We start from the raw sequence: 14,791 nt of genomic DNA on the forward strand, positions 1-14,791 counted from the left end.
GTCCTATGTGGCCCCACAAATGTACAGGATCTTCCCTTCTTCACTTCAACATAGAGATGCGAAACTTGTTCCAGCTTGACAATACCCCAAAACAGCACAATCTTATGGTCAGGTGTCCACAAACTTTGACTTATATTTTGTAGGTGCTGTAGATATGTATATAAATGTAAATATATCTTTTATAACAATAACTTTATTCATGTTTGTTATCCAAGCATTTGAGAAACCATATATATATATATACACACACACACACACACACACACACACACACACACACACACACACACACACTCACTTTTCATATATTCATCAATAAATGGCTTATGTGTATTTTTTTTATTGATCTTGTATCACTTCCTATTGCAGTGTTTAAGAAATATCTGGATTATTCATGAAGATTGATTCATGCCCCCTCCAATATCCATTGCAGAAACCCATTCCGAATATAAACAGTATATATTTGCCTTTTCCTGACTGTTGCCTGACCGTCAAATGAATCGATAAATTCCAGACTCAAATTCTGCAGCAGCCTGACCAATTTAAAGTGATTACTGAAGATGAATGAAATGAATAAACGATGAATTCTCTCAGCCACTGACCTTCACCGAAATGCAATGAGACAGGTATAATGTCCTTAAAATAAAGGGCAGACGTCCCGAAAAATGCCAGACGTGTCATAAATCATTTCTGTGCACCGCACAATGAGAGATCAAGATATGAAGATGGTGTCGTTTCGAGGGGAAACGGGTGATGCCTCAAGCTCAGGATTGAACCAGGAACCCTTCCATCTCATGTCTTATTCTACAGCACTTATTCTAACCCTTCATCTAGTCTGCTTTGATTTTGGGACATTTCTAAGAAGGCAATAAACACACACCATTGCTGTTAAAATACATTTTTACTCAGAGAACAAGTCAAATAGAAAAGGTGCTCTAAGGTTTTTGTGTGTAAATACTCGATATACATCAGTACAGTGATCTCTACAGAAGTCAGTAAATATATCTACAGCACGAAACTACAGCATGAAACGGTGTGCTCTCACAGCGTCAAGAGAACAGATAAGATATAATTCAAGTCAGACCGCTACAGAGAAACGAGCGCAACCGTGACGACTGAGCTGGTGGACAATCAGTGAATGCAAAATGATACAGAACATCTTCAACAACTTTTTTTTTCTTCTTTCTTTCTTCCCCAGGTGTGACCGAGCTCAGCGGATCACTGTGCAACACTTCTTTCATTAGCCCTTCCGAATACTTCCTGGCCTGCACTGTGATCGCATCATCTCCGAGTGGCGATCAACGTAGCGCAAAACCGTGTACTGAAGATCCGCCGAATTGTTGCAGTCAAAAGCATAAAACAATGATAAAAAGAACAGATTTATACTGTAAATGTAGCTATAAATGTAACACCTGGAACATACTGTTAAAATAAGGCGGGTCACAACGACTAACTTAAAAACGACACTCTGGATTTAAAATAAAAAAAATGGCTCGATCGCTCAAAGACTGCAGGTCGTCCAGTGCTACAGAATATTGACCTCTAATAATGATCCGGTTTGTTGTACAGCGTTTAAAATCGTATACTTCGAACTAAATGTCTATCGCAGGAAGCCAAAGGTTAAAAAAAAAACAAAAAAACACTATGTTCTATAAATAAAAGTTTCCAGTGCTGGGGATCCATCACGGTCCTTTTGCTCTTTTCACAGTGACGTAACATGATTTGTGAGGACAGCAGGGGGCAGAGCGACGCCTTGTTCGCAAGTCCTCTGCGACGAGTCCAGTGGCAAACTAACGAGTTCCTGCGGTGTGAAGGCTGATCAAGACACAACGTCTACTCTTCTACACACGCACTGGAAAGTCTCTGTGCTGGAATGCATTGCAAGCAGCATCATACTGGAATGTAGAGTGGAAGGGGGTGGTGGTGGGGGGGACAGTAGAGTGGGACGGGGTAAAGTTTTTAGGTAGTTACTGCCGGACGTATGTTGCTTAGAGTTCAGTGGTCAGCAGGCCCCTGGGTCTGTGGTTGTTCCTCTGAGGATGAGCCACAATGCTGCAAAACAACAAAAAGGAAGGGTAAAATAGGGGTAACACACAGGCCAAATTCTAGGCCATTCATCACAATGGGTAAAAGCAAGTAACATATGTGATGTGCAGCAAAAGGGTTGACTTGTAATTACAAAGGGGGCCAATATTAGTAAACACACACTATACTATGTATTACATGTATACACATATTTAATCATGATTAATTGCAACTTAATTGTACATTTTTATCTGTTCTTAAAGTACCTTAAATTCACACCTTTCACATTTGGATAATCGAATCAACATGCGCATGGACAAATATGGCTGCTTTATGCAAATATATGTTTATTATCAGTGTTTTTAATGACGGAAATCATCCTGACACCAAACGGAACGCTTGCTATGTTTCCACACGGACGGTTTTAATTGCCGGACGTGTGCAAAATGGCGGATTTTGGTGTTTGATTTGAGACTTGGCACATCAGTAAACCAAATGTTTAATTACAAATAATTTGTTTCCGTATTTCCAATTTTTTTGTTGATGACAATAATATCATCCTGACACCAAACGGAACGCTTGCTATGTTTCCCACGGACGGTTTTATTTGCCGGACGTGTGCAAAATGGCGGATTTTGGTGCTTGATTTGAGACTTGGCACATCAGTAAACCAAATGTTCAATTACAAATAATTTTTTTCCGTATTTCCATGGAGAAATCCGCAGTACGTCATTCTCCAATAAATAAAAACGTAGGTCTTTAACTTTATTACTGGCGAATTGCTGTGTTGTAAGAGGAAAAAGATGCATGGGAAGGTGTAGTTTTTAAAAGAAAAAAAAAAAAAAATGCACACACGTCTCCATTACTGATTACTCTCCTATAATAACCACACACTATACACATGACCAACACAAACCTGGTGGCAATCACATTATGAGTATGAGGGAAGTGAGGGAGGTGAGGGAGGGAGGCGGGAGCGCCACCTTCGCCTGGCTGCGCTGCCGTCTTTGCTTTGTCAAGCTCTAGGAGGCCGTTAGTAAAGGTGCCAGTCTGCTGGACGAGGGGGAAAGACATGGGAAAAGTTTTAGACTACGGATACTATGTGAGAACTGAAAAGTGTGGACAGCCAAAAATAGATAAACAATAAATCAACAAAATTTGCAAATGCTTCCTAAAGCAGGGGTCACCAAACATTTTGAAACCGAGAGCTACTTCTTGGGTACGGATTAACGTGAAGGGCTACCAGTTTGATACACACTTCTAAAATAAGACATTTGCCCAATTTACCTTTAATTATATGGTATTATTAATAATTAATGATATTCATCTATATCTAGTCATGTATATTTTAATATTGTCATTCATATTCACACCAATGCAAGTGTGATTTTGTCAGGGAACCACCAGCCATGCCTTCCTCCAAGACTCTAACTCTCACTCAGACTCTCTCGGCTCTAATCACCTACACCTGTTTCCTATTACCTTTCCCCTATATAAGCTCCGATTCCACTTTACTCACAGTCGGATCTACTCGTTGCCATGAGAGATCTACCGGACTTCCTCCCACTAGTATTCCCCGTACTTCCATGCTCCGCATCGGAGGAAGCGCTCAGGATAGGTTTGCCTTTAACGGTTCACATTGGCGATCATCCCTGGACTACCCACGTCACGGATTCTACCCGCTTTACGGTTTATACCTGCTCTCCGGTTCGTACTTCTCCTCAAGCCTCTGCCTTGTATATGTTCAGACTAAATAAAGACATGGTGTTAAACCATACTCCGGTTTCCGACTCTTGGTCTATCCGTGACAGATTTAAAAAAGAATAGCAACAAAACCAATTTTTTTAAGAAAAGGCCCACGGGCGACTCGTGTGGTCCTTGCGGGAGACCTGGTGCCATGTTGGTGACCCCTATTCAACTAAACAAGTCATTAATCCTCAAACGATACTCCCGAAACACAAAAATTGTATAATGGAGATATATGGAAAATGGATTTTCTAAATGATTTATGCTTCAGAGCAGAGGTAACTAAATGAAAGGCAGTATGGGTATGTTATAAGGAGCACATGAAGCTTGAGAAGCGTAACACCACTGTGAAGTGAAACTTACCGGTGCTGCTGGAACGATCCATCGAGGTGTAATGATGGGTTTGGGCGGCTGCATCTGCAGAAGTTTGCGAGAAAGAAACGTCAGTAGGGTTTGTATGGGAAAGAAAATGCAGCTGGTTGCTGTAGCTGCGGTTTGGGAACTTACTACTGGTGTAGGATCAGTGAAGTCTATCAGGTTATCGATCTGGGGGGCTGCATGTGCCTCCCGTTCTTCTGTTTTGTCCTGCATCAGGAAACGTCATAAACTTTGAGACATAATCCAGGTCAAGTTTATTTCTAAAGCGCTTTTCACAACGGACACTGTCTCAAAGCAGCTTTAGAGAATTTACTGGAGCAAGAAAAAAAAAACTCCCTTCGATGTTGTGAGGAAGAAACCTTGAGAGGAACCAGACTTAAACAGGGAAACCATCTGAGCAACTCAAAAAACAGCTCAACATTTGAGATCATCATTGAGCCAAAATAGCCATGTGTTATGTTTTGATCTTTCAGGTGCTAAATCCGTGTCCTAAATGAACAAATACCACTGATCTGGACCACTGCATAAGTCATTCACTATGTATAAGTTTTGGGACACCTGATTTTTCCATCCATATGTGATTCTTCCCCAATTTATACCATATTCGGAAGTACACACCTATAAAGGATATCTGTGGATACATCAACATGTATTTTTCCTTAACTTGAACCTGGTCAAGCATGTGCACAAAGCCAGCTCCGTGAAGATCTCAAGCGGCCTGCTATAGAGTTCTGACCTCATCCCTATTGAACACCTTCCTTACCCTTCATCAGTATGTATGAGAACATACAAAAAAAACCCACTCCAAAATCTAGTGGAACATCTGCCTGGAAGAGTGAAGATTGGGGATTGAAAGTTAGGTGTCCACAAACCTTTGTCCATAAAGTGTATGTTAATCAATTTCACATTTTTCTACTTATGCTCAAGTTTAAACTTTAACAATACACAACACAGAAAGAAGCCAAGAGAGACTGCTGATACATTTTGGAAGCTAATTATGGCCAGATCATTATGCAAACATCATCATCATCATCAACAACAACTTGTTCCACTGAATGAACTATGAGCTTTTAATAGCTTTGTAATTGAGTGTCTAAGAATGAGTGATAACAGAGGCTGAGGCAACCAGAGGCTGAAGGTCTTTGTTACCTTGGCTGAGGAGGCTTCGATCACTGGTTCTGCTGGCACGCTAGGTGAAGAGAAGATGAACTCATCTGTTTTTGCTTCGAGGCTGAAAGGAAAAAAAAACAAAACAAAAAAAAAAAAAACAGATGAAGCATGGCTCACATTCAGTCAGCCATGCATTTACAGTCAAAATGTAAAAAATATTAAAACAATTTATATAATTTAATAAGAAATTTGAACAAAAATTAACAGAACAATTTGCAATTCTAATAAAAAAAAAAATTAAGATTAAAATAAAATAAATATTATAACATTATAGGGAATGTACTGTGTATACTCAGAGGTTAAGGCCTAGACCTTAGTGAGTAATATGCAAGTTCATTAAAATGCCCAAGTACTGTGTGTGTGTGTGTGTGTGTGTGTGTGTGTGTGTGTGTGTGTGTGTGTGTGTGTGAGATAGAGAAAGAATAGGATAGGCAGAAGGATGAAGGATGCACTGATTCACAGCTGGGATTATAATGTGGAAATGAGGATTAGAGGATGTCACTACCAATAGAAGCCATTTCCATGGAAAGCTTAAAAAAAAAAAAAAAAAAAAAGACAAATATCGCTTATATCAGCATGCATTGTGTGTGCACCGTTTGATGCTCGAGATCCAGGACATGCGTCTTTCCACTTGGAAATGACATTATGATGTTTCAATTTTTTTTTCGTATTTGGAATCGTTTCATTCAATACACTAATCCATTAAAGGACCATGTCTAAACCCAGAGAAACTGTGTACATAAAATCCTTTTTAAACCTAGATTTAAACTGCACCGCACGTTAGGTGTTGTTTGTTCGCCCGGTTCACGTCGGTTCGCCTTCTGCCTCCCTGGAGATAATTAAGTCATTCAGACAGCCATGAGAAATGCAACACACATTAACATAGACACAATGGACAAATGAGTCAAATCCTGAGGGCTTAATCAGAACAACAGGCTCATGGCGTCTCACCTTTTTTTTTTTTTTTGGTCTTTGTGAATATCGACTCTTACCGGCTTCTGGACTTTACACTCGTTTAACTGCGCATCTATCTGTTGCATATGAATCATGCGGTTAAGTATGGACATGTATCCAGGCAGAACTCGGGTCATGTGACTTGCAGGGGTTCACAAAGCCAGGTTTCCTCTAGATGGCAACACTGAGCTAAAGATGGCGTGGCTCTCCAGCCGTTTTTAGTTCTTACGCAAGATAATACGGGGAAAGAGGGCAAAAATAAATAAATAAATCAATTAAATCCTACAATTAGCATTTTAAGCATCTCCTTTATGCTTATGATTGTGGGATACAAACTGATATGTAAAATATAGAGAATTCTTCTTTTAATGAATTTCTACTCATGGAAAAAAAGAAAAAAGTAGGGGTCATCGTTTGCAGTATGTGTGTTGTAGTAGGGACTTGCCTGCTGGAGCATGTCTGAATCAGTGCCTCCCGGCTGCCTGTAGTCAGAGAGGAAGTGTTTTCCTGCTGCCCACTTTGACCCTTCAGCCTAAGACACACAGAAAGAAAGCGAGACGGACAGACGGACCGGTTAATGCCTGACGCCACCCCGAAAAATCATACAGCACTCATGCACGAACACACTTCCACAACAATACATACGCTTTATAAACTCTCAAACACCCACAAACCCCTTCCCCACCCCCGTCCCACTCGTCCCAGGTCTCACCTAGCTGCAGCATCCTGAAGGTTACAGTTCTTCTCTCCTGTGACTCCAATCTCCTCTCTTGTGCCCTGAGCAAAGACAAACCAAGATTAAAGCAATTTATAAATCTATACAAAGAAGAGAAGGATTAAAGAATGTTGCTGCTTTGAAAATCTTTATAATCTTTGTGAAGGATGAGGCTGTGAGCGAAAAATAGATATACACACACACAAAATAATGTCCCCCCCCGCACAAAGTGAGCAACATGAAGGTTTACATGGGTTGCAGTAGAAGTGCTCGAGTGGCTGCTAATGCGAACCTCTGGGGTGAAATTGAATGCTGATTGCACCCCAGGGCCTCCTCACCTCACCTCCATCTACAGTGCCTGACTTCTCCAATAAGCTTGGGGGCTGAATGAGCATTAATACCCGAAAGCACACTCCTATATATACACTGTATACACGCAAATATACAGACACACAATAGGAAATGTGTATCAAGCATTATAATGTTACTCTAGCTACTCAATTTACACAGGACATGTTTCCTAAAGGTTGCATCCTACAGAATAAGAGGGATGAGTTACGGCGAACAATGATTTGAAATCCGCTTTGACATGCTTTTAATTAGCATCTAATGAAATTTTCGCATCAATTACATCAATTTGAGGTTTTCGTGAAATTCCACTAACTTCTGAGCAAATCAGCTGTGACTGAATACTTATCGACATCGACTTGTTTTAATGGACCTTCATCATCTTTTTCCGGCTGCTCCCAATAGGGGGCGCCACAGCGAATCATCCGTCTCCGTACCCCCACCACCCAGTACTCTACTCTTTCAAACCAACTACCTGCATGTCTTTTCCTCCTTCCTGGTGGCTCCATCCTCAGCATTCTCCTATCGATATACCCAATGTCCCTCCTCTGCACGTGTCCAAACCATCTCAATCGGGCTTCCCTCACCTTGTCTCCAAAACGTCCTACATGCGCTGTCCCTCTAATAATTACCTGGTCCTCTTCTCAACCTGCTCCCTACTCTCACCACAAACAACATAGTCCACAGAGACTCTTGTCTGACCCTCGTCTATCAACCGGTACATCACCACTGCAAACAAGAAAGGGCTCAGAGCCGATCCTTGATCAAAGGACCAAATCAATGAAAAATTCAATTTTTTCATTCATTCCTTGTTGTAATGTAACGTATGTCTGTTGCATGCTGTTGTGATCAAAGTGTCCGTGTGTGCGATTGTGAGATGTTCGAGGCACCCTGAGCGCTGCCTCAGCTATAGCTTTGAGGATGTTGCTCTTCAGCTCATCCGGTGCCTTTAGCTGGCTTAGGACGGGACTGCTGCTCACACTGCTCAGACTCTTCTCCGTCAGCTTCAGCACGTCCTCCTGAACACGTACACAGCACGGGCAAAGCGTTAACACGGTGTATCTTACTCAGCGCTCCATTTAACAGTTTCAAGCTTTGCGATAGTTGCTGGTGTGAAATGAAGCGGGTTTTTTTTTAAATGATTTACACAATATGTCAAACACACGAGGGTGTAAATCCTGACCCAGACATTAATAAAAATGAAAGCATAATTAAAAAACGCCCTGAGTGACCTAAAATCCAAATGAAATGTATTTCAGTTCACTACAAACTATTCCTGTGCACTGGGTCCCACTGCATCTGAAGGTCATTAAAAAAATGCTTGCTCGACACATCATCTACATTTGCAATAAATCATCAGTTTGACATGCATAACATCATACAGTCCAAATTACCCCGACCGTAGGGTGAACGAGCGCTACATGATCTACGAATAACAGGAAGTGCATCGGGGGAATATAAAAAAATTAGCTGCAGCTCCGACGCTCAACAGAGCATTGCCTGAACCGGAAGCCGATCGGAGCTTTTAAAAAGAGTCACACGTTTGTGATGGAAGACAGAGAAAAGCCATTTTGTCACATGAGTAATTGTGTGTGTTCTGAGTTCGGGGGGCCGCCGAGTGCAATTTTGGGTGGAAGAACCGACCTGGTTGTTCATGTTGACATTGATGTTAGGGCGAGCAGGAGTGGAGGACGGCGTGTTGTCCATTTCCAGCTGCTTAAGTCGAGCTGTAGCATCTGATAAAAAAAGATACACACTTCAACTAAACATGCTGCACGACGGAAAATTGTGAGCGGGATATTGATATTACAGTAACATGCTTCTATAAACTTATGGGGGGAAAAAAAATGTGTTAAAATTTATAGTAGCTAATATATATACGATATGTAGATGTATATACTGTATGCATGTAAGTAAGGGATAAACACAGCAAGGTTGTGCAATACACAACGAGGAAGCTCAGTGGTTTAGATGTTCTGATCAGAAGGTCACGAGTTCAAATCCCTGCACCGCAAAACGGTCACTGCTGGGTCCTAAAGCCCTTAACTCCTCAGATTTATGAATGAGATGATAGTAAGTCGCTCTAGATAGGGGGCGTCTGGCAAAATGGCGTAAATATATAATGTAAAACTGAACCGCGTTGATCTGTGTGTGTGTAAGTGTCTCACCAGTAAGAGACAGGTTCTCAGGGACTGCGCTGGGGCTGGAGACAGCAACACTAGGCCCTGCCTCTTCAGCCGAGCCTGCCGTCACCATGGGAACAGGTCTCTGGATGAGGTCGTCCACGCAGGTCTCCAGCAGGTCTGCCACGTCTGAGACGCTGATAGGAGAGTGCATAAGGCATATGAGAAGCGGCCTACTGGCGGTGTAGCTCAACTGGTTTCTCAACTGTGGCGCATGCAACAGATGCGGCTTACCTGTTTAATAAGACACGATCCCTCATTCTGAACTCAGCCTGCTAAGAAGGTCCAGTGCTTGGGCAAGGACCAAACACCACAATGGAAAATTGCAATGCGGTCCACATTAGCTGGGGCCAAAAGACTTTGGCTGCACTTTGCTTTGCTGTACAGGTATTTTCCAACAAACTAGAATAATTCTTGAATAAAAGTTTATACACTTTCTTTTAAATCTTTTAAATAAGTACCGTATTTAATTTTTCAAAATTGTATAAAATGCTTTAAGACAAATGCACTATACAAACAAAAGTTTCCGGACATCTGAAGGTTCATATGAACATCCTATTCCAACATCTAGTCCCCATTTCCTGTCATATTAACCTCTACTCTTCTGGGAAGATGTTCCACTAGATTTTAGAGTGTAGATTTTTTTGTGTTCATTCAGCCACAAGGGCATTAATAAAGTCAGGTAATAATATTGGGTTGAGGTCAGAGCTCTGAGCTTTGAGGCACCGTCATGGTTCTGGTCTTCAAGTTCAAGGAAATGGAAAATGTTATTCTACTGCATGTAATGACATCCTATACAATTGTGTGCCTCTAAATTTGGACCACATATGCCTGGAAAAGTCAGATGTCCCAATACGTTTTGTTCATATAGTGAATTTCTTTGCAGCATCAAAGCTGTGGAATTCTTGAACTGCTTCAAGTGTATGCTGAGGAGAAAGAAGAACTGTCCCTTGTCATCATGTGAGCAGAGCTAAGCCTCTCTAAACCATAAATCCTATTATATCTTTTATTAGGCAGTTCCATATGACCAGAAATGCTCCTGTATTTTCTGCCTCTACGGCACCGGTCCGTGAGTCAATTGGTACAGAAAAAAATACGCATTATTTCCGCTTTATTTATCATCTGATTCTGTTTTATTTTGGAAAATGAACGAATTGTCTCCGCCACATCTGTCTATGACTTACTCTTAAAGCATGTCAAAATGTTTCACTCGGTCACAAGTTCTTAAAGGGGCTCCGACCGCTAACACATAATACGTTACCGCTAAATTCAAACCCCCAAGCGAGCAAAATGAACAAACAACAACACAGTGGATTTATTATTATATTTAGAAAATACCAATTTTTAGGGTCGTATCATTTTATTTTGTTGTATTTATCCGCCACATCTTAAATTCCGGTCCGTGAAAATATTGTCCGACATTAAACCGGTCCATGCCCCAAAAAAAGTTTGGGGACCGCTGATCTACAGCAATCATGTTGCTGCTCTTCTGGGCATAATTGCACCAACTACACACAAATCTGTAGTTTGGCAGTCAATCAGCTCCGCATGCATGGCATTTTTTTTTTAATGGCATGCGATCTACTCATTACCTTTGAAATCTACCGGTCGACGTATCCGGTACCCCTGGTCTAGATGAACAAACATCGCATTGATTCCGAGAATAGTTCTGAAGATGCCAACCAAGTTTGTTTCAGTGTGCAAAGTTGTTGCTAGGATACGGCCTCACAGTATTGAAAGATTCTGTTGAAAATATAGCGTTAAGGTTGAACTGGCGATGAACAATTTGGTGTTGATCGGCAGTACTGATCCTACACAATTAGTCCAGATTGTACAGGATTTAAGAAAGTTGCTAATACAGAATGAAATCTCATTGGCATAAGAAAAAATACATCACTGCCCCGACTGCACTCTGGACATCGTTCATCATCGTTCCATCATTTATTCTAAATACACACAACAACAAAAGAAAAAAGAATCACTTTTTACAGCTTTATGATGATTCATTATTTGGTATTGTAATTTATCTAGCTTGTCATCTGGATGTATTCATTCCCTATGATTTTGTGATACAAACTCTGTTTCAAACGATGAATAAATTCTATTACATAAGGTTGAACATTGGCTTTTGATAAGAGGGATGTTACAAAGCAAGTCGCTCACTCAATAAAATTCACTTCTCTGACAGAAAAAAATTCCAAAACAACTTCTGTCCAAACAGGTCTTGGATCAAGACCTTCTTCTCAGCCTGATAAAACACAAAGCATTCCAGCTGAGCACTTTTCCTGCACGTTTTGCTCCAATATATTCAAACCGCTTCCCATGCTGCATCACAGGGAACACGCTCTGAGGAAAGTGCTGTCTATCCTCTTCCACTAGTTTGGAAACACCATTTTTTCAGACACATACATGTTACTTTTTAATCTGTATGAAAAACAAACTGGAGACAGACAAACATGAAGGTGGAAGCTTGGAGGTTTGGGGTTGCTTTGGGCATGGAAGTAAACCAACATGACTATCATTCCATACCTCAACACCATGCAATGTTTAAAAACGAACTGTCCAGATGTTCAGAAAAGTGTGTAAAGCTGCGATTCATGCTGGAGAAGTTTTCAATTCAAGTCTGTACATTTTGTTTGGCCAAAGAAAATCTTAGAAACAGAAGGAACATGCATGTGTCTCTCAAAAACCAGAGAAAAATAGGTTCCAAACTTCTGACAAAACACTAAATATGGACCTGATTAAAAGTATATGTGTTTTTGTATATCCCGTTTAACAATATGTCCCCGTTTCCTGTTACAATAATCTCTGCTCTTCTGAGATGATGTTCCACAACATTTTTTTAGCCTGCTTGTGAATATTTGTGCTCCTTCAACCACAAGTACTTTAGGAACCCAATTTAAGGTGAGGAAGTCTGGTGGGTGCAGTCAGAGCAGGCCACTTTAGATGTCCCACTCCAACCCAAGTAAACCATATCTTCATGGAGCCTGGTGCAGGTTTGAGACTCCAAATTTAAGTGAAGGGAAATTTGAATGCTATAGCAGGCGTCTCAAAACGTTTGTCCATATAGCGTACATCAGTTACTAGATACGTCTTTCTTTCTAAAAACTAGGTTCAACCTTCCGAATGAGACAAAACATGTGCCCAAAATCCTGAAGGAACAGTATTTTATACGAGTATAAATCAACTTGTATAGTTTTTGTTTTTAATTATACTATCAAAAATATAAAAACTTTTTAAAACTAATTGAATAGCAAGATCAGTTTTGAAATAAAATATCGCACATGCACCGTATGGACACGCATACTGGGACACCTGACCTGACACTTGCAGTCATATGTGGTTCTTCTCCGAACCGCACCGAGTTGGAGGCGCACATTCCTACATTCTTTGGTAAATGCCGGAGCAGATTTGGGTTCAAGTGAAGGGAAAATTTATTCGACCGCATCCAAAGCTCCTGTGCACAAACCCAGCTCCATGAACGTATGGTTTACATGGATTGGAGTAGAAGAACTTGAGTGGCCTTCTATAGAGCTCTGACCTCAACCCTATTGAACAGCTTTGGGACGAATTAGAACGCTGACTGCACCCCCAGGTCAAATCTCTTATCTGACCACAAGTACGCTCTAAAATCTAATGGAACAGCTTCTCAGAATAGTGGAGGTTATTAGAACATCTAATGAAGATTAAACACAAATATCATCATTACCCTCAAATGTGTCCATACAGTGTGTATACGCATGCGTACCAACATTTTCGACTCCCTTGTCAACCTTTAAAGCAACAATTTTTTAGGTAGAGAAACCAGTCATCCCCTGGCCCAGATGTGTCTTAGTGTCTTAGCAAGTTGTAGATAAGAATGAGCAGAACCTTCTGCAGCTGGCTCCTGAAAAATCATCTGCTCATTATCCCAGCCACTCTGGCTAGTTTCAGTCTTGGATCAAACAGGAAGTGCTCAAGTTCGGGTAGGTGCTTTCAGACATGTAGGTTCTTCATCCCAGCACACAAACACACACACACAGTGGGTTGTAGAGCGATGCCAGGATGGGCGGAGGAAGAGAGGCGGGTTTCCTGGGCAGAAGGGTCAGGGCCAAGCCGTCATGCTGGTGGCCTGAGTGGGAGGGATTTTAGAGGAGGTAAAAGGAGAAGACTGGAATGTTGAAGAGTCGGGGGAGTGTTTGCAAAAAAACAGGAGTAGGAACAGATAACACAGGAACACGGGAGGAGAAGGAGAAGGAGGAATCTGGAAAGACTTTGAGCAAGGGCACTTTAAAATAATTGTCGACCGGAGTTAAACTCAAAGATCTGGCATTTATCTGCAGAGAGTGTTTTTACTTGAAGGTTTTTAACAGTCTACAATCCTCCTGCTAACATTACCTTTATATACACCGGCCCATTAAGGCCTTTGGGCCATAAAAACAATGTTCCAAAGACATCGAACAACATGACCGAATTAGCTAATGAAACAAACATCCGACTAGACGCTGGAACAGGCAGCATCAAAGCACGGTTGCAGAGAGGATCGTTTTTTTACATTTTTCCGGGGTAAAATCTTAGCACGAACACTACATATTTTATTTTAAGTGATGCCATGCTGAACGTGTTTCCAGTGTGAATAACATGCCTGTCGCTAAAGCCTTTAAATCCGTTGTGGTCCAAAAAAAAGTCAAGAGAAAGTCATGAAAATGATTACCAAATGAAGGATTTGAGAATGAAAGAAAAATTGAGAGAAAAGAAACAAAATTGACCAAAATGTGAAAGTTTAAAGAATCTGAACAACATGTACTAATGAGATTTATTAGATTAGTTAAGCATGCAGAATTGATTTATGTTAATGGTGCATGCGTGTTCAGATATTCGAATATTGGAATCGGAAGAGAGACGTCAACACCGACATTATGAATGCGAACCCAAGTGGACAAAAGTTGAATTGCAGCGAACACGCAATGCAAAAGTGAGGCAGGGTGCGATTTGGAACAGAACCCGTGATCAATGTGACTGTCCTAATTCCTGAGTCCCAAATAAAAGTGAAAAGCTTCCGAGAACCTTGAGACTAATTCACTCTCAATCTAACTCTAGACAGCTATCCAAAATACAGCAGACGTTGTAGGCACGAGATGGATTGTGTCAGTACGTAAGACCAAAACACAGAGGAATACATTCAAGTTGAACGCTGAGGGCAAGCAGACTCACTGGGTGACAGAGAATCAGTTAAACTCTTCCTGTTATTCATTAACCAGCTGTTGTTTAAGAAAAGTGAAAATGTCCTCAG

At 41.0% G+C, this 14,791-nt stretch overlaps 1 protein-coding gene across 3 annotated transcripts in view; it reads right to left on the bottom strand.

The window, feature by feature from the left end:
* Positions 1-882: 882 nt before the first annotated feature.
* Positions 883-14,791, bottom strand: part of epb41l5 (erythrocyte membrane protein band 4.1 like 5) — a 41,604-nt gene continuing 27,695 nt past the window's right edge. Inside the window, exons 17-26 of one of the 3 annotated variants that reach the window (XM_046843482.1) lie at positions 9,505-9,656; positions 8,981-9,072; positions 8,227-8,355; positions 6,986-7,050; positions 6,719-6,805; positions 5,299-5,380; positions 4,279-4,356; positions 4,135-4,188; positions 2,942-3,075; positions 883-2,052 (exon numbers count right to left, since the gene is read on the bottom strand). In XM_046843482.1, coding sequence (XP_046699438.1) covers positions 1,989-2,052; positions 2,942-3,075; positions 4,135-4,188; positions 4,279-4,356; positions 5,299-5,380; positions 6,719-6,805; positions 6,986-7,050; positions 8,227-8,355; positions 8,981-9,072; positions 9,505-9,656 — 937 coding nt within the window. In that variant the 3' untranslated portion in view covers positions 883-1,988. Of the gene's footprint in view, positions 2,053-2,941; positions 3,079-4,134; positions 4,189-4,278; positions 4,357-5,298; positions 5,381-6,718; positions 6,806-6,985; positions 7,051-8,226; positions 8,356-8,980; positions 9,073-9,504; positions 9,657-14,791 lie in introns of all 3 variants that reach the window. The other 2 variants (XM_046843475.1, XM_046843491.1) reach the window with 2 other exon arrangements.

This window comes from Silurus meridionalis, chromosome 3, assembly GCF_014805685.1.
Source record: "Silurus meridionalis isolate SWU-2019-XX chromosome 3, ASM1480568v1, whole genome shotgun sequence".
NCBI classification, from domain to species: Eukaryota; Metazoa; Chordata; class Actinopteri; order Siluriformes; family Siluridae; genus Silurus; species Silurus meridionalis.